The sequence below is a fragment of the Meriones unguiculatus genome, chromosome 10 (genome assembly GCF_030254825.1).
Source record: "Meriones unguiculatus strain TT.TT164.6M chromosome 10, Bangor_MerUng_6.1, whole genome shotgun sequence".
NCBI lineage: Eukaryota > Metazoa > Chordata > Mammalia > Rodentia > Muridae > Meriones > Meriones unguiculatus.
The window spans coordinates 100,630,266-100,648,440 of NC_083358.1; the positions used below are offsets into that span (position 1 = coordinate 100,630,266).

Below are 18,175 nucleotides of genomic sequence, written 5' to 3' on the forward strand. Positions count from 1 at the left end.
TGCCCGCAAGGGCTGAAGCAGCGGGAACGACTCCCAGCTAAGCCGCTGCGCGCTTGCTTGCCTGTGGGGCGGCAAGCTCGGAAGGACCCGGCTGAGCCGGGGAGCTGGAGGGTCCTGGCCGGGAGCACCCAGGTGCTCAGAGCTGGGCTCACTTGAGTCAGGGACTCCAACTTAGCCAAATCGCTCCCTTACCCCTCTCTTTCCGGAGCAGCAACTTAGTGATCAGATCGCGGGGAGCGCTCAGAACGAGACAACACCCGAGCTGGCCACTCCCACGGAGAGCCCTGTCTTTGGGAGTCTATATGCGAAGCCCAGAGGCAGCGAGGACCTCAGGCCGGAAGATTGAGCCAGGACCAGTGCTGTGGAGCAGGTGGGTACCTGGAGTAAGAGTGGGCGCGGGAGGGAACCGGAGCGAGCCAAACAAGGTCGAAGGTTCTTGCTGACCCCTTGCTGGTATGCAGCCTCACCTTAGCCTGAATTGGCCACTGAGGAAACAGCCCAAGGAAACTGAGGCAGACTATGGACACCGAAGATCAAATCCCAGAAGCTTCCTTCTCCAGGACCATTTAAGGGACGGGGTGGGGTGACATTCTGGGTGGAATGCCAGAGGTCCTGAGTACCCATCTTGCCCAGGTTCTCTGGTCGTTGGAGTACCTAGGAGGAACGTGTGAGTTGTGTTAGCCGCTGCGAGAGCTCAGCCAGAAATAGGATGCTCCCAAGAGAAGACCAAGCGGCACTTGCAATGGTCAAAATAAGGGCTTCTGACACAGCCTGGGAGAGGACCACTGAAAAGAGAGGCGTGTCTAGAAGGGTGGGAACACACCCGTGTCCAGGGCGGGTGGGCACGCTCTTCCATCCCCCACGCCCGTTCCCCTCTGCAGGCCTTTCCTGAGATGGCCAGCCTATGTGTTTCAGTTTTACTTCTCACTGGAGACTGAGAGAGGAGAGGACCTTGTGGGAGGATGGAGGCGCTCTTGTGGGCTGTGCCCAGCTAGCCCTCAGCAGTGGGACTGAGGGACAGCCGCAGAAGGGAGCCAGTTCCAGAGGAGTCCAGGAGGCAAGGCTCGCGATGGCTTGGAGGTGGAGGCAAAGAGAATTTGGAGATCCAGGGACTCTTTCCCGGGGGCCGGCTTCCAGAAGGCTGGCAAATTCTGCACCTTCTCTGACCCTAACTTTGTCCCAAGACCAGGAAGAGGACAATGGCACTGATTCCTAGACCTTCCTGCCCTTGCTTCCGTCCTAGGAAAAAGAAAGCCCAGCCACTCTTCCCAAGGCCACTGCCCCTACAGGTTTCCATAGTCTGTGGAGGAGGGAGGGAAGAGGAGCAGGACAGATTCCTAGAGCAGAAGTGACTGCCCTCACTGAGGGAACAGCCGAAGGTGGACTTCCTTTGGTGCTCGGCCCATTCCCATATTCTGTTCTAAGCTTTCTCTTATGCACCTCCACCCCCCAGGGATCTGCCCTGCCTCTGTTCTGAACAACCTTTATATTGTTGTCCAGATGGAATGAGTCTGAGACCAGCAGATGAACAGATAAAAGCCTAAAGACCCCAGGAACGGTAAGTGAGAAATCTGGAGATAGGACTGGAGGAGTGGACATTACCCCCAAGGGAGCAGCGGCATCCTTTGCTTTAGCACCCGGTATTCCTACAACTGTGCTGGCACTTGCCAGGGCCAGTGACCCAGGCCAACCCTTGACCATGTGACCTCAGGGGGCTCTTTCTGTCCCCTTCTATGTCTAGTTTCTCTCAGCTTTGTGTGTGTGTGTGTGTGTGTGTGTGTGTGTGTGTGTGTGTATGTGTGTTTCTGCTTTTCTGGTTTCTCTCTGGTTCTTATCCATCCATCCTCTGGCTAGATGTTGGAGGCCCTGTTTGGTTCACAGAAGAAAGGAAGAGAACAGTAGGCCGAGGGCAGGCCTCTGGGTCCTGTCTCATGCCAGTCAGCCTTGGGCAAGACATTCAACTTCTAGCCTGGGTTTCTTTTTCTCCCATTTATTTATTTGTTTGTCTGTTTGTTTTCATGTGTGTGCATGATGTATGCATGTGTGTGCCCATGTGACAGCCAGAGGAAGCCTGTCTGATAGACATCCTGCTCCATCACTCTCCACCTTCCTCCTTTCAGGCAGGGTCTTCCACCGAGTCTAGCACTAGGCAGTCCAGCAACCCAGCGATCTTTTTACATCGTCCAGCTTTTTACATCTCGTGTTGGTGTTCTCATGCTTGCTCAGAACTCTTACTCACTGGTCCATCCCCTTCAGCCCTGTGTTTTGTGTTTGTTTGTTTGTTTGTTTGTTTGAGGCAGGGTCTTCCTATACAGCCCTGGCTAGGCCTGGAACTAACTATGTAGACGAGGCTGGCCTCAAACTCAGAGATCCACCTGCCTCTGCTCCCCTGACTGCAGAGTACAGGTGTGCGCCGCCGAGCCCAGAGATCATTTTTTTTAAAGCCCATTTCTTTTTTTTTTTTTTTTAATTTAAATTGTGTTCAGATGAAATTGCTACTATAGTCTTATGGTTTGAAGCTCAAACATGTAACTGGGGTGGGGATTCCCTTCTTAATGGCAAACAGAGCTGGTGTGTACACACGAGGCAACACGAACTTCCTCCCTGGTACACACTGTCTGCTCCCAGGGTGTACGCCTCCTCCTTTGCTCTTTTCCCTCCTGTCAGACTGGCTCTTCACTGCAGTCTACCACACAGGTCCTTACAAAGTTCGGTGATGATTTTGGTTTTCGTTGTGTTGTGTTCTGTTCTGCATTCCCAGCGATCTAGAGGGAGCTGCATTTCCAGATTCTCCACCGTACTCAGCTCCTCTACTGATGGCTGTTTGGGTGGTCTTTATTTTTGTTTACAGATGAAGACTCTTTGGGCTTTATTTGGAAAAATGGATAATAGCAATCCCTCTATTGGGATTTAATCAAGAGCACACGAGTGAAGTGACTGGGTCAAGAGATCAAAAAAACTGGAGTCAGCGTCGCTGTCCAATCCATGGCACAGCCCTTTGACTCACTCTGCAAAATCTCTCAAATGTCCACAGGCTCTGCCTTCCTGTCCCTTGGTCCTTCTGTGTCACTCATCACTTCCGACAGTGACATCATACCTGGCTGCAAGCTGCCTGGAGTCAAGGTATGCATCCTGCTTAACCTTGGGCCTCTAGAGCATGGCGTAGAGAAGGGGCTGAGTCTGGGTTCAGACGGAGCATCTGCCCTGACCTAAGCAGGGTGTGTACTTCTCTCCACAGAATGAGTGAGAGGGCCTCAAGCAGCTGGAGCCCCGGCAGCTGGGTGCTCGCACTGTGCCTGGCCTGGCTGTGGGCACGTCCGGCCTCTGCCTCCTTGCAGCCACCAACATCTACAGGTTTGGGGAAGGTGGTGAGACCGGGGAAGGTGGTGAGACCAGGGAAGGGGTTTTCTGGGACATCTAGAGAGTTAGAAGGCATTCCAACCCATCCCACAAAGCAGGCAGATGTCTGGGGGGCAGAGTAAAATTTGCAGAGGTGACTCCTCTGGTCATTACCCAGGAAACTCTGTCTTCTTCCTCTGCCCGGTTCAGAGAAGGACTGGGTAGCCCCGCTGGCACCATCTCCTCCAGGGGGAAGGTGTTCTGCAGTGAGAGGCCCTCGGTGGAGGCTTAAGTCTAGTCTCCTGGCCTAATTCTGGGGTTTTCCTTCTGGGATGGCTAAAGCCTCTGTAAGCGGATGATCCTCCCCCACGTATTGTAAGCTCTGAGGCCCTTGCCCTCACCCTGAGAAAGTGGAAGGTGGGGGCTGGTGTGGGACTCCAGCTTTCAAAGTGTCATGAACATGGCCTGGGGGCAGGAGCTAACATAAAGGTTTCATCTGGCCTTTTCTCCTTTACCATTAGCTTTCTCTCTCTCTCCCTCTGTGTGTGTGTGTGTGTGTGTGTGTTCTGAAGGTTTGATCCCAGCCCTCGCCCCTATGCTAGGAAACACTTCCACTGACTTCCAGTCCCAGCACCTGATAGCTCTTAAATGACCTTTCCATGAAGCCAGGAGGAGGGACTCGAGGGCCTGCAGCAGGGTGGGAGATAGGAGAGCAGGGGTGGCAGCCTGGGGTCTCCTGACCTCACACTGCCGGCCCTACCAGTCCTAGTGAAGCAGGGCACCTGCGAGGTGATTGCTGCACATCGCTGCTGCAACCGGAACCGCATCGAGGAGCGCTCCCAGACGGTCAAATGCTCCTGCCTCTCTGGCCAGGTGGCTGGCACCACAAGGGCAAAGCCCTCCTGTGTGGACGGTGAGTGAGCGGCCAGGTCCTTCCTGGGCAGCCTGGGCAGAGCAGAGATAAGAAAGTCCATCTAGGCCTGGCCATCTGCTGGGGATCTAGTGTCAGAACCATCTCAAGGCTTGCCTTATCAGCCTCTTGCAACGGGAATCGTCTCGGAGGAGAGGGCAGACAGAGCCCAGAGCCGGCCCTGTGTCACAGAGGAAGAAAGCTCTTGTTACAGGGCCACTCACACACCTACCACCTGGTCCCTCCGCTCACACCAACTCCACCTGGCCGCACGCTGCTCCGGTGAGGTCCTCTTCCACAGACCTCTTATTCTCAGCCTCCTTCCTGTGGACACGTGCGATCACCCATATCACACACCCACCTCTCCCTCCCTTCTGCTCACACCTGTGCTCTCACGCTCTGGTGACATCCATATCGCCACCATGCTCGTGCTCACTGGCTCACGCGCCAGCTGTGCTCTCCTGGATGTGGCTTGGATGCCAGCTCATATACACGGAGGGCATTGAAGATAGCGCCTTTGCGCTGATGATGGCTGCTCCAGAGTCAGCCTCACCCTCCTCCTGACTTGATGTCCTCCTCCCCTTTTGGTGTGACGCAGTGATGAAGTTGATTGTAATAGTGCCTAGATCTCAGCCCACGTACAATGTTGCCTCCTTGGACAGCCCAGAGTAGGGGGAAGAGAAGGGGAAGGTGGCAATCGAGGCCTGTATGTGGGAAGGTACTCCTCATTCACAGGCCAGCTGTGCCCAGTGCCCTCAGAGCTCAGAGCCACACCTGCCTCCTGCCCCACAGCCTCCATCGTCCTGCAGAAGTGGTGGTGCCAGATGGAGCCATGCCTGCTGGGGGAGGAGTGTAAGGTGCTCCCGGACCTGTCGGGGTGGAGCTGCAGCAGTGGACACAGGGTCAGAACCACCAAGGTATTGAGCTGGATACCTCATCCTCCCCTCCTGTTCCCCCTTCACCTGGGGTAGCACAGGCATCACAGGGTAGCACATCCTGGAGGGCCAGGATGGCGTTCCGTAAGATGGGCGTGAGAGCCACAGGAACACATTCCAGACAGTCCTCTAGGCACTACTGCTGAGGGTACGGTTCCCCGTCGTAGGCAAAACTGATGTTCTGCCTGCCTTGGTTTTCTCCTCTTTGCTTTGCATGGGTTCACCACTAGAAAATACTGAGCCTTTTAAAACAAAGCAGAGGCGCACATCTGTAGTCCTAGCACTCAGCAGCAAGATCAAGAGTTTAAGAGTAGCCAGGGCTACATGATACCTGTCTCAAAAAATAAAAATAAAGAAGTAGAGAACTGAGGAAATTGTATAGATCATCCAGGGAGCAATTTCTCCTTCTACCTGAGTTTCAGAAACCGTAACTGCTCTGCCTGCCACTTTGCCACAGCCTGTCCCCTGTCACCTACACCACTCCTCACTCCTTAACTTCCTGCACTTCCTACCTGGCCTCCTGTAGTCAGATTACTTTGTCCCCAGCGACAGCACCCAAGAAGAAGATTATTATCATCATGGCTTGCTGCCCGCCCCACAAAACAAGGGGTGATTAAAATTTTATCAAACTCTTTAGCAGTTCCTGAGTGCCCTGGCTAATTAGTTGCATGCCTTTGTCAACATCATCTGTGGGAATGAGTGACACTTCCCGGCAAGCCACCACAGTGAATCTGTCCCCTTCCTACCCTGCACAGCCAGCAGGCTAACAAATGGAACCAAAAACAAAACAAACAAACAAACAAACACCTGGTTCTAAGGTTCTGAGGAACACACAACTCCAGGAGCTACATCAGGAAAAGGTTTGGGGGCTGGGGAGATGCTCAGTGACTAAGAGCACTTATTGCTTTTGCAGGGGACCCAGGTTCAACTTCGGCACCCACATGGCAGCTCAGTACTGTCTGTAACACAGTCCTAAGGGATCTGATGCCCTCTTTTGGTCTCCTTGGGCACCAGGCACACATGTGGTACACAGACTCTCATGCAGACACACAAAACTTAAAAAAGTGTGTGTGTGTGTGTGTGTGTGTGTGCAGGGTGTTGGCTGACTAAAAGGGAGGGCAGCCCATCCATAGGCAGAAAAGGGAGGCAGCCATTTTGAGAATGTTTATTAAGATGTGCCAAGTAAGACCTATCACAGACCTTGGGACATTTGCCATACTGTTACAGGCTTGGGTGTGTGGCCTAAAAGGTAGATCACTGCCTTTGCAATTTGTTAGGTTAGTGACTCAGAAGCAAATGGTGGTGAGGCTTGCCCCACCGGTGTCAGCATGGACCACCAGGCCACACATGCTCAGCTTGGATGGCTTTAGGAGACAGCCAGCAGTGACTGCTCAGTGACTTGCCTATTCCGGGGCTCTCTGGCAGGCTACAATGGCTGGTTCCCTGTTGCCTTCTCTAACCTTCTTCTACCTGCTCATTTGCGTTCTAGGTCACACGGTAACTCTTGGAGGTCATGGCTTAGGCAGGACAGCCTTGACTGGACTTTGGACTGAAGAATGGCTTCTGGTCATCAGATAGCAGATATGAGAAAACTCACTTCCCTGGACATGTGTCCCAGGTCGGATATAACATTAAACCTGCCAGGGCCCTGTTACTCACCCTGCTCAGCAGAGATGCTTGGATCTTCGGCCACATATTTGAGACCTGCACTCTTCTATGAACAAAGGCCAACACACACAATCCTGTCCTTAAGGAAGAGTTTGTCAAGTTAGGGAGTGGATGGCAGATGATTTAAACAGTTTAAAGTACCATGGCCTCTGAGCTACCTGCAGTGGGTGTGGTATGGATGAAATTCTCATTGATCTGCAGCTATCCCCTGATCACAGGACACAAAGTCATGAAATCACAGCAGTCCCTTCCCATCCCGTCGTTCCCATCAGTCCTGCATCCCCCAGCCAGATGCTAAGATGTCAGAGGAAGCACTGTGCCCTCTGAGTGCTGAGCCAGTGAGATCTCTTTTGGATAGTACTAGAAAGTGGAGATGAGTTTTTCAGCACAGCTTTGCAGAGGCAGGGCGGGGCTCACACCCTTGCCATCTATGGGAAGCACAGGTCCTCAGAATCAACCCACCCTAAACTTCAGGTGTTTGCTTGTTTTAATGGATGGGAAAGCCGAGTCACAGGGGGATGAGATGATTTGCCGGAGATCTTACATCTTGGGCTTCCAAAACATGGACGTTGAGATTCCAACCTAGGCCTTACAAGATAATTTTATGTAGAGAGCGGAACCCTGCAGCACTGTCTGGATAGCAGCAACGTGTTTCCTAGGAGATGGGACTTTGACTTTGACCACTGGGACTTTGATTGAGGCTACTGATCTCCCATCCAAAGTAGTCCAGAGTACATACACCCACTGAAGAGTGGAGCCACTTCCCAATCCCCCAAATAGGCCCCCAAACAGCCCAGAGGTCACTCGGCACAGTTACAGCTGGAACACTGTGAACTGACGTCCTGTGGCCCTTCTGACCCTTCTCTTCCGGGAACTTCAGCCAGCTCCCTATATAGGTACCTGCCAGGCCAGAGTAGAGCCCTAGGTCTTCACAACCAGGCTAGCCTCGCAGATGGCTTGGGAGTAGCATGCTGGCTCCCTCTTATCACCGAGGCCTTAAGGAGTAGGGTGTTAGAGACCAGCTAGGATGATGCCTGGTCCCTGAGAAGGCATCTCCCTTTGCATTTGACTAAGACTCTATGATCACCCCACCTCATGGCACGTTTTTGTTTTTGTTAAACGAGATGAACAGTCATGTTAACTTCAGAAAGGCAGGCCTCTAACAGTCTCCTCATGGAGCAGGTCCGCAGGCCAGGGTCGCCATGGAGAGGTCAAATGCTGTGGCGGCCTCCTTCTGAAGAATGGAGGCTGGAGGCTAGGGGTTGGCAAATATTTTCTGGGAAGAGCCACCAAGTGAATATTGTATATTCTGCAGACCACATTAAGTCTCTGTGACATATCCTTTCCTTGGTTTTGTTGTTTTGTTTCATTTTGTTTTAAAAACATTTCAGAACCGGTCATTGCCATCTTTAGCCCAAGGGTTTGGAAAAACACACTGTAGCTCATGTCGGGTGTTTGTCACCGCTCCCAGGGGACGGTTGAAGGCCTAGCATGGCCTTCCCAGCCTCCTTGCTTGCCCTCTATGCCATGGAAACCTGAGCACAGGGCCGGGGCTGGTTTTGTTTTTCTCCTAATGCTCAGAGAGCGATGGGTGAGTGAATTATTTAGGTTACAGCTTCAGCAGAGCCAGACAGTAAAAGCCTGCCTTCCTGGAGGCCAGAATGTAGGCTCTGTAGGCTGGCGTAGAGCTCAGTGGCAGAACAATGGAAGGAAAGGTGGGCTCTCTGATCCCTCCTTCCTGAGCACTGTCACCCCAGTGCCCACGCCCCCTGCCCTTCCCCAGCTGTATCATCCATATGAGCTGGTGTCGGAGTGGAAGGTGTGGAAATGAAGGCTCCTCACAAGCTCTTGAGAGCTGCCAGCCCCCACCAGCTCCCACCTGCCTCAGTGTCCTCATTCTGTGCCTTCCCTGACCCCCGCTAAAGTTGTTAATTCCTTGTATGAAGTCCTCCAAGCTCCCTCCCTCTTCGCCTAACCATGCATTTATTGGGTGGACTCTGAGGGGCTGCCTGTACATGGCCAGGAGAAAAGCACCACATAAGAAGCTCTAGCATAAGGAGAGAAAAGGTTCAGCCACCACCCCAGTCCCCCAACTCCAGCTTCCCAAAATTCTGTATCCAACCGAGTCCAAACCTGCGTCTGTTTTGTAACTATCCAAATGACACTAGAAATAAATGGGTTTCCTTGGAGTAGAGGGGCTTCTGGAGTCATTTGTCTTCCTCCTTGTCTTTGGTGAGAACATCTCAGTTCTCTGAATTTCACTAGGACCCCATCCCCTCAGCTCTGCAGGCCTTAGGAAAATTGGCAGCTATAAAGCACGTGACTAGTTTCTGCTGGCCTCCTGACAGTTTCATTAAGGTCTGTGAGTAATCTCCTGACTAATGACCCCAGACAGTTCCACTACCTTGAGGCCACAGCTCCCCAAAACCACAAAATTAGAGTTGCAGGGGGCTTTAGAAGCCAGTTAGGCGACTCTTCCACTTGCCAGCCAAGGAGAGGGCAACTAGGAAAGGTTATGTAATTTGCCCAAAGTCACACAACAAGACATGGTGGCGTGCCCTGCCCAGCGATGCAGCACGGAGCTCTTTCCACTGTTACACAGCCCCGTCGCCCCCAGAACAGGGAGAACCTGGAAGGAGGACGCGGCTTTTAGCCATCAGGACTGTGGGAGTCTCATTCTATAACTGCCCAGCAATGTGAGTGCCGGGAGCAGAGGGAAGAAGAGGGAAACATACACAGAAGAAGATGAGTTCACATACACGGAGGGAGGGGAAAAGGAGGGGAGGTCCACATCATCGCTTCCGAACTTCAAAAACAAAACTGAACGAGACTGAGGCCACATGAAGGGGGCCTGATCTTTGTCCTCTCTGGAGGAGGCAGCATGGAGCCCTTCTCAGTCCTTGGCAAACTGGACGTGCTGACTCATACCTCTAGCCCAGGCACTCAGGAAGCGAGCAGGAGGATGGCAAGATGGAGGCCAGCGTGGACCTAACAGAGTCCCTGTCAAAAGAAAAACAACAACAGAAAAAGAACGGAAAACCTTGCAGAACCGGGAAGTCATCTTGACAACCCCGGTTTCTGCACAGGGGACTGCAAACTAAAGCACACAGGCTACACTGTTTTTAATATATAAATAAAGTTTTATTGAAACATGAACCATGCTTACAATTATCTATGACTATTTTTGTGCTATGACAGCATATGTGAGTCATTGCAAAGAGACCACATGACTCTCAAAACCTAAATAACTCCCTGGAAACTTTTTGCCAGCCTTCGCAATAGTGTTTTACTGTAACCCTCTGAATGTGTGCACTGCCAGTCTGGAAACTGATGGCTGCATTGGAGTTCAGCATTTGGGGAGGTTCTTTTTTTTTTTTTCCTTTGACCTTGTGCTTGTGTTTTTTAAATCCTTTCCAGTGCCTCTTGTGATGTCTAGCAACAACAACAAGACAGCAGCAACAACAACAAAACACAGACCTAAAGTATAAGACAGAGTCTAGCTAGGAGGAGGGTTCAGAGCTTCTCAGATGTGCTACAACCCACATCCGTTCTCTTTTCCAAGTTCAGGCAATTACCATTTTTGGACTTCAGGAAGGTAACTGCACATGCACCCTCGTGTAAAGATGGGATTGGGCGTGCATGTGTGTGGCTGGCGTTTCTATGTCTGTGGGTGTTAGCATCCCCCTGTCCTCAAGCCAGGATGATATTCAGGATGCATAGAAACCAGCTCAGTGTTGACACTGACGAGAGATGGCTGGACTAGAGATCACTGGCTGTTCACAGCACAGCACCCAGCAGCGTATATTCCCCTTCTCTCTGTGTGGCTGAGACGGGACGGGGGGGTAGTGTTCTTCCCATCTTCTACCAGTGTGAGTAGCTAAGCTGGTTCTTGATGTCCTTGGGTTGGTCACCTCGTGTGAGTGTGGGGTGGGCACAGCCCCAGAAGTTGCTGGACTCAGGGGGCTGTAAATGTATTTGGAGTAGATGTGGGGGCCGAACTTTCAGGGGACCAGAAAACTACTTTTCAAACTGCTCTTGGGGGCACAAATTCCCTTTATCCTCCTCTACCCCATCAAAGCCGTAACCCTCAAAATTGCTCTTGTTGTCTGTGACACCCACCATAGGGCCTCCCAAATGAGCACCCCAGTTCCTAAGCACAGACTTGAAGGTAGTACAGCTGCTCTGATTTGTTCCCTTTTTGTTGTTATTGATTTTGTATTTATTTATTTATTTGAGACAGGGTTTCTCTGTGTAGCCTTGGCTGCCCTGGATTTAACTTGTAGACCAAGCTGGCCTTGAACTCACAGAGATCTGCCTGCCTCTGCCTGAGTGCTGGGATTCCAGGCATGTGCCACCGGACCTGGCTTCTGTTCATTTTTTAAAGACAGGATCTTCCTACATAGTCTGGGCTGACCTTAAACTCATATGAATCCTCCTGCCTCAGAAATCCCAAGCCAATCTCCGGATGTGGAAGACAGACTTCCTTGAGCTTCCGTCTACAACTCTTACATGCCTGAGTTCTGAAGTTTGGGATGTAACATTGTCTGATCCTCTGCCTTCACAAAGTCAGACCCTGATCCTCACAGTCTCTTCAAAAGTTGTTGCTGTAGGTGCCAGAGGGGTGCTCAGTGGTTAAGGAGCACTGTCTGCTTCCCGAGGACCCTGGTTTGATTCCCAACATCCACAAGGGAGCTTCTAACCATCTGTAACTTCAGTTCCAAGAAATGGGATCTAATGCCCTCTTTCCGCCCTGCAGGCATTGCATGCATGCAAAACACATATATCCACTAATAATAATAATAATATGTTGCTGTGATTTGTCTTCTTCAAGATTCATTGGAAATTGATTGCTGTTTATGTTGGGAAGTGGGCCTTTGAAAGTGATTAGGTTGTTAAGAGGAATTAACACCTTTCTCTTGGGGACGGCTTTAAGGCGGTCATCTTACACATGGCCACTTGTCCTTCCCCTCAGGAGGCTCTCACCAGATGTTGAGAAGATTCAGGCTTGGTGCTCTTGGACTTTCCAACCTCCAGAGCAAGGGCATCCTATGGCTACTAAGCCTGTAGCTAGTGACCTAGCAAACTTTATTGTTTTGTTTTGTTGTTTGAGATAGGGTCTCTACTTAGCCCAAGTTGGCCTGGAACTCACTGTGTAGCCCAGGCTGGCTTTGAACTTTTTAGCGATCCTCCTGCCTCTGTTTTCAAAGGGGTGGGATGACAGCACACATCACATCTGGCTTTGGATGCTGATCTTGATACCTGTCAGGAGAGATCACCAGAAGCAGCTCACTTGCAGGTAATCCCAGAGGCGCGCCGTCAAACATGCCGTCTTCATACCCCACCCCAAAAGCGTTAATGCAAATCAGGTCATCTTTCTAAAAGGGCCAGGCAAATAGGATGTAGCAATTAGCCCACCCACCTGGGAAAGACACAGGCCTCCAGATAGTAGTAAAGAAGTCCTGTAGAAATTTAGGAGCCTCCCACCCTGAAAAGCCTGATGGTGGTATGATGGTGATGGTGGTGTGTGTATGTGTGGAGGGTGCTCAGTTGTCCAGGGTACATTAAAATATCACTCTGAGGTAGAAAACAAGTTGCCGCCTCTGGCTTCTTCTACAAATAGGAAAAGAAGGTGTTGCTGTTTGGAATTTTGTGCAGGGGAAAGGGGGTTTGAGACAGGGTCTCCTATGTAGCTCTTCCTCCCCACCCCCCACATATACACTGGCTTTGAATTTGGGGAAATTCTCTTGCCTCTCCTCTACATGCTGGGATTGTGGGTGTGTGTAAGCAATGGTACAGTGAAACAACCAAGGCAGACCACTCTGTCAATGGAAAGAAAGGTTTATTCAAAATGCCACAGCCATCTCTGGGGGCAAGGAGGTGGAGGTAGCAAAACAGCCAGAGAGCCTTGGCAGTTTTAGAGAGACAGGTGTTGAGGCCGGAGGGAACCTGTAAGCTAGAACAGCCTGGAAGTTAGAGTAGCTGGGGGGGAGGGGGCACAGAAGAGCCTGGGAGCTAGAGAGGACTATCAATATGAGCTTCAATATATCTTACGGATGTGTGCTAATAGGGAGCTAGATGCCCCATTGCCAGAGGTACCCACATACGCTTCATTTGGTTGTTCTTGTTACTTCATTGATTTGTGTGTGGTATGTGTGCATATGCAGGCCACAGGTCGACAGCAAGTCTCCTCCCCTGCTGACCTCCATTATTTTTTGTGTTTGTTCGAGGCAGGGTTTCTCTCTCTCTCTCTCTCTCTCTCTCTCTCTCTCTCTCTCTCTCTCTGAACACAGGGCTCACAAACTGTCTAGACTGTCTGGCCAGTGAGTCTCTAGGATCTTCCTGCTTTCATCTCCCACTTGGGGATTACAAGAGTGCCACCATTCCCAGTGTTGTTTTTAATATTTATTTATGTAGATGAGCGCTCTAACTGCATGTACACCTGCATGGCAGAAGGGGGCATCTGATCCCAGTATAGATGGTTGTGAGCCACCATGTGGTTGCTGGGAATTGAACTCAGGACCTCTGGAAGAGCACACAGTGCTCTTAACCATGAGCTATCTCTCCATCCACTCTTTTCTTTTTTTAAACCTATATAGGTTCTTGGAATATGAACTCAGGCCTTCCTGCTTACACAACAAGCATTTTACCACTGAGTCATCTCCCCAGACTCCCCAGACATCTATACGTATGTTTAAAAAAAATATTCCTTTAAAATTTTTTTTATTCCACCTTGTTTTTTTTGAAATTATTTAATTTATTATTTATACAGTATTCTACCTGCACTTGAGCTTGTGCACCAGAAGAGGACACCAGATCTCATTATAGATGGTTATGAGCCACCATGTGGTTGTTGGGACCTTTGAAAGAACGGCCAGCGCTCTTAACCTCTGAGTCATCTCTCCAGCCCCTTAAAAACATTCTTATTGCCTCCAACACAATCTGATTGGCCTGCTCTTTGATCACCTTCCCCTGAGGGGGTAGCAGCCTTACCAGGCCACAGAAGATGACAATGCAGCCACTCCGGATGTGATCTGATAGACTAAGATCAGAAGGAAGGAGAGGAGGACCTTCCCTATCAGTGGACTTAGGGAGGGGCATGCATGAAGGAGAGGGAGGGAGGGGGGAATCGGGAGGGGAGGAGGGAGGGGCTTATGGGGGGGATACAAAGTAAGTAAAGTAATAAAAATAATGTAAAAAGTAAAAAAAAAAAAATAATGAAAAAAAATAAAAATAAGGAAATCATGAAAAAAACATTCTTATTGTTTTCTTTTATTATTTGTGTTTGTGTGTGTATGAATGTCAGGAGCCCAGAAACACCACATCTCCCAGGAGCTTGGCTTATAGGCAATTGCGAGCCGCCCATTGTGGGTTCTGGGTGCCACGCTCAGGTCCTTTGGAAGATCAATACTAGTACAAGCTCTACTGCTGAGTTATCTCTTCAGACCTCCTATAGATACACTTTTAAAAGCACACACACAGACACACAGACACACAGACACACAGACACACACACACACGCTAACACACGCTAACACACACGCACACAGGATTTTTTTTTTCTTTCCCTTTCCTACTCATGAAAGAAACCAGAGCCTTTTCTTACCTGAAAACAACCAAAAATATACGGAAGCAGTGTGAGATTTCATCCAGAACCATAAAAATGAGCACCAGTCAGGCTCAAAGGCAAAGGTGTACTAAGAACAGCAGCACCTCCTCCTGAGCCCTGCTGAGTCACAGCCATTCCGTGAGCTGGTCGCACATACCTTGGTCATTTTGCCCTCATGAGAAGCTGTGAAGCAAGCGTTATTAACATCCACTTACAGGTGTGGTGGCTCGGAAGGAAAAAAAGAGCCACGGCCTTCACTGGCTGGCATCCTGCCTGGGTGTCTGGGACACAGAAAACGCTCGCAGAAAGCGAACAGAGGGGATGGGCAGTTGTCCATGTGAGACTTAAACCACAGTTTTGACCCGAGCTGGATGCGCTGTACAGGCCTGTGATCCAGGACTTGGGTGGGCACCGTGTTGGGGCGATTGTTAGAAATAAGGAGGAGGAAGAGGAACAGAAAATACCAGGGAAGATATAATAAGCTCTTGCTTGGCCGGCCTGGGGAGTGGAGAGGTGGGCAGCAGGAAAATGACAGTATTTTCCAGTTTGGGGCTTCTTTTTTCTTTTTTTTTTATTTTTTATTCCTAGTCCAAGCAGCCTTTACTCTCTCCCACAAGCACAAAGGCACCTTGGTCCCATGCACTAGAGCTGTGGACTGTTTGGGGGACACTGGAGGTGCAGCCTCCCCCAGATCCCACAGCCTTTCCACCTTGCCCAGGTGTATTCACAGAAGGAAACCCTGAGTCAGCTTGGACACCTTGGTTAGTGACTTTCACAGAAGCCACAATTCAAATCTTAGGCAGGAAGAGGAGTTTGTGGACAGACTATCAGTTCTAGAGGGTTAGATGGCCTGGAATTTCTGAGGCAGGGAGGGAGACCTAGCGCAAGGGACACTGGGCTACCATGGTGGATAGAGGGTCCTTGGTCATAATTTCCGCTCTTTGGTTTGTGGGAATTTGAGGACCACTTTTGCTCTGGCGCAGTAGAATATCTGTTATGGACTTCCAAGTCAGTCGTGTATCTGTGCTCCGGCCGAAGCCAGCCCAGTTGGAGGCTGAACCTCACGGAACATATCTTCCGGGATCCCCACTTGAATCCAGAGATGGATGTTCAGAAGGTGGTCCTATCCCAGACTCTGAGAGATGCTGGGGCTGATGGGCTCCTAAGAGCTTCCACAAAGGGCTCCAGGGGACTCACCAAGGACAGGCATCAGTTGTCGAGAATATATTGAGGGGTTTTACGGTTGGCTTGAGGTGGGGAGTCGGGGAATGTGTTTGCCTGATGCATACATATTTGTCCCTGTGTGCACATACATGTGGAGGTCAATGTCAGGAATCCTCTATTGGCAGGGGCTTTCCACTGAACCCAGACATGGACACTCCAAGGTTAGATGGCCTGTGAGCTCCAGGGCCCTCCTCTCTTTACCTCTGCATCACTCTGATTACAGGGGCAGTCTGGTTTTTAATAATGTGGGTGCTAGGGATTCGAGTGTGAACAGGCTAGCAACCGAATCATCTCCCCAGCCTGTTAACTGAGTTTGTTTGTTTGTTTGTTTGTTTTAATTTATTTATTTTGTGTATATGGGTGTTCGATCTGCATTTACACCTGCCAGAAGAGGGAATCAGTTCACATTACAGACGGTTGTAGGCCACCATGTGGTTGCTGGGAATTGAACTCATGACCTTTGGGAGAGCAGACAGTGCTCTTAACCACGGAGTCATTTCTCCAGCCCTGTTAACTGAGTTTTAATCAACAAAGAGACCCAGGACAGCTTCCCAGGCTAGAAGGTTGAGCTTTCTCTGTTGATCCTAAGAGGAAGGAGTGGGGCTGGAGTGTGGGTCCTTGCCTCCTCCCCGAAGGAACTAGGGCTGGTTAGCCATCGACTTGCCAGTGGGATCTGCTTTAGTTGCTGATTGTTAAAGAATAAGCTGCTGGTAAGCTGATTGGCCACCAATAATCTTTCCTGAGAGAGAGAGGGAGGGAGAATCTTTTAATTAAGTTTACATAGAAACAATTGGTTGCAGGCAAAAGCACCAGAAACAGCCCCACTCCCTCTCTTAGGAGTCCCACAAAAACGCCAAACAAGCTACACAACTGCATCATATATGCAGAAGGCTTAGGTTAGACCCATGCAAGCTCCATGATCTTGCTTTAGTCTCAGTAAGCCCCTGAGTCCAGGTTTATTGATTCTGTGGAGATTTTGGTGTTGTTTGTTTGTTTTGGTTTGGTTTTCTGGTATTTTTAACTCTTCCGGCTCCTACAATCCTTTCTCCCCTTCTTCCGAAGGCTTCACTGAGTTCCAACTGATGTTTGGCTGTGGACCTCCGCATCTGTTTCCCTCAGCTGCTGGATGTAGCCTCTCTGAGGGCAATTAGGCCAAGCTCCTGTCTACCAGTATAGCAGAATATCATTAGGAATCTCTTTTTCACTCTTTTTTTCCAGGCATGTTTGGTTCTGCCCTAGGTCTCTAGGTCATCTGGCCTCTGTTTCCTGATCAGTATCAGGGAAGTGTCAGGGGCGGGCTTCCCCGCCTAGCATGGGTCTCAAACTGAACCAGTCGTTGGTCAGCTGCTCCCACAGTTTCTGTGCCACCTTTACCCCAGCACTATCATGCTGACAGGACAAACTGTAGGTCGAAAGTTTTGTGGCTGGGTTGGTGTCCCAACTCCTCCACTGGAAGTCTCTTTTGAGCCCTTGTCCTCACTCATCTCATCTTAATATGAGGGAGGTGTCTAGTCTTACTGCAACTTGATAGGCTATGTTTGGTTGATTTTTCTGGGAGGCCTGCCGTTTTCTGAAGGAAAGCTGTGGAGGAGTGGAAGAGGGAGAGGGGGAGGGGCTGGAAGGAAAGGGGCGAGGAAAGATTTCGGTGGGGATGTAATATTCGAGAAAATAAATTTATATATATATATATATATATATATATATATATATACACACACATATATATAAAACAATTGGTTGCAACTGTAGACTTTGGTCAATTAAAAGATATCAGAGAAAGAGAAGTAGGGCCTAGGGTGGGATGGGTACAGAAACAGGACCCGAGGAGGTTGAGCAAGATTTGGGGAGGGTCATTAGTCTCCGGTTTAAGAGAAAAGCAGCTGTCCCAGATGCCCTCCTTCCCCCAGCCTGTGGGATTAGGCTTTCACTCCCAGGGATTCCTCCCGCCCTCCTTCCCCCCACCGCGGGGCGGAAGGTGCAGTCTCCGATGGGTGGAGGGTCTCCACCTAGCCACTGTCCATGGCTTCTTCAGAAGCCAACGCTCCCGCAGGTCTGCGAGGAGCTCGCGACCTGGGCGTCTGGACGCGCAGCACCCCCTTGCGGCGGGACGACCTGGTGCCGCAATCGCAAAACCCCGCTCGGAGGTCCCGGCCGCTCGTCTTGGAGAACCGCTCCCCGGCTAACCCCGGACTCCTCTCAAGGCCGAGCCTTGTGGCTCCCAGAGAAAGTCTTCAGGCAGCAAGATCCAGGCCCCTGGGTGTAAAACGATGACATACAACGGTGCGAATAATGTCTGTTGACGCACACTGGAAAGCTTTACCTCCTTGCTTTTCTTCTGACCAATGTTGAAACGTGTCTTACAGGCAATAAACTAGCCTTCTTTGAAGTGGATGTTCAGCTGAGTTTTCTCGCGCTTGCATAGAACATCCATGATCGGGATCTCATGTTGACGCTGAGGACGTCACTCTGATAGCCTGTGAGTCTGTCCACAGA

The 18,175-nt window shown here is 50.4% G+C and overlaps 1 protein-coding gene across 1 annotated transcript; it reads left to right on the forward strand.

Annotated features, from left to right (window-relative positions):
- On the forward strand, positions 1-17,945 carry Tafa3 (TAFA chemokine like family member 3). Its single transcript, XM_060393339.1, has 7 exons — positions 1-370; positions 1,454-1,558; positions 3,035-3,123; positions 3,239-3,354; positions 4,103-4,252; positions 5,042-5,166; positions 17,715-17,945. The coding sequence occupies exons 4-7, from the start codon at positions 3,240-3,242 to the stop codon at positions 17,943-17,945; spliced, it is 621 nt and encodes a 206-aa protein (XP_060249322.1). The 5' UTR covers positions 1-370; positions 1,454-1,558; positions 3,035-3,123; position 3,239.
- The last annotated feature ends 230 nt before the right edge of the window (positions 17,946-18,175 follow it).

Bases quoted from the DNA above. Each gene is read 5' to 3' on its own strand.
- Tafa3 (XM_060393339.1), top strand. From the start codon at position 3,240: ATGAGTGAGAGGGCCTCAAGCAGCTGGAGCCCCGGCAGCTGGGTGCTC. The intron at 3,355-4,102 runs GTTTGGGGAAGG...CGGCCCTACCAG, and splicing joins GCAGCCACCAACATCTACAG to TCCTAGTGAAGCAGGGCACC. The intron at 4,253-5,041 runs GTGAGTGAGCGG...CCTGCCCCACAG, and splicing joins AAAGCCCTCCTGTGTGGACG to CCTCCATCGTCCTGCAGAAG.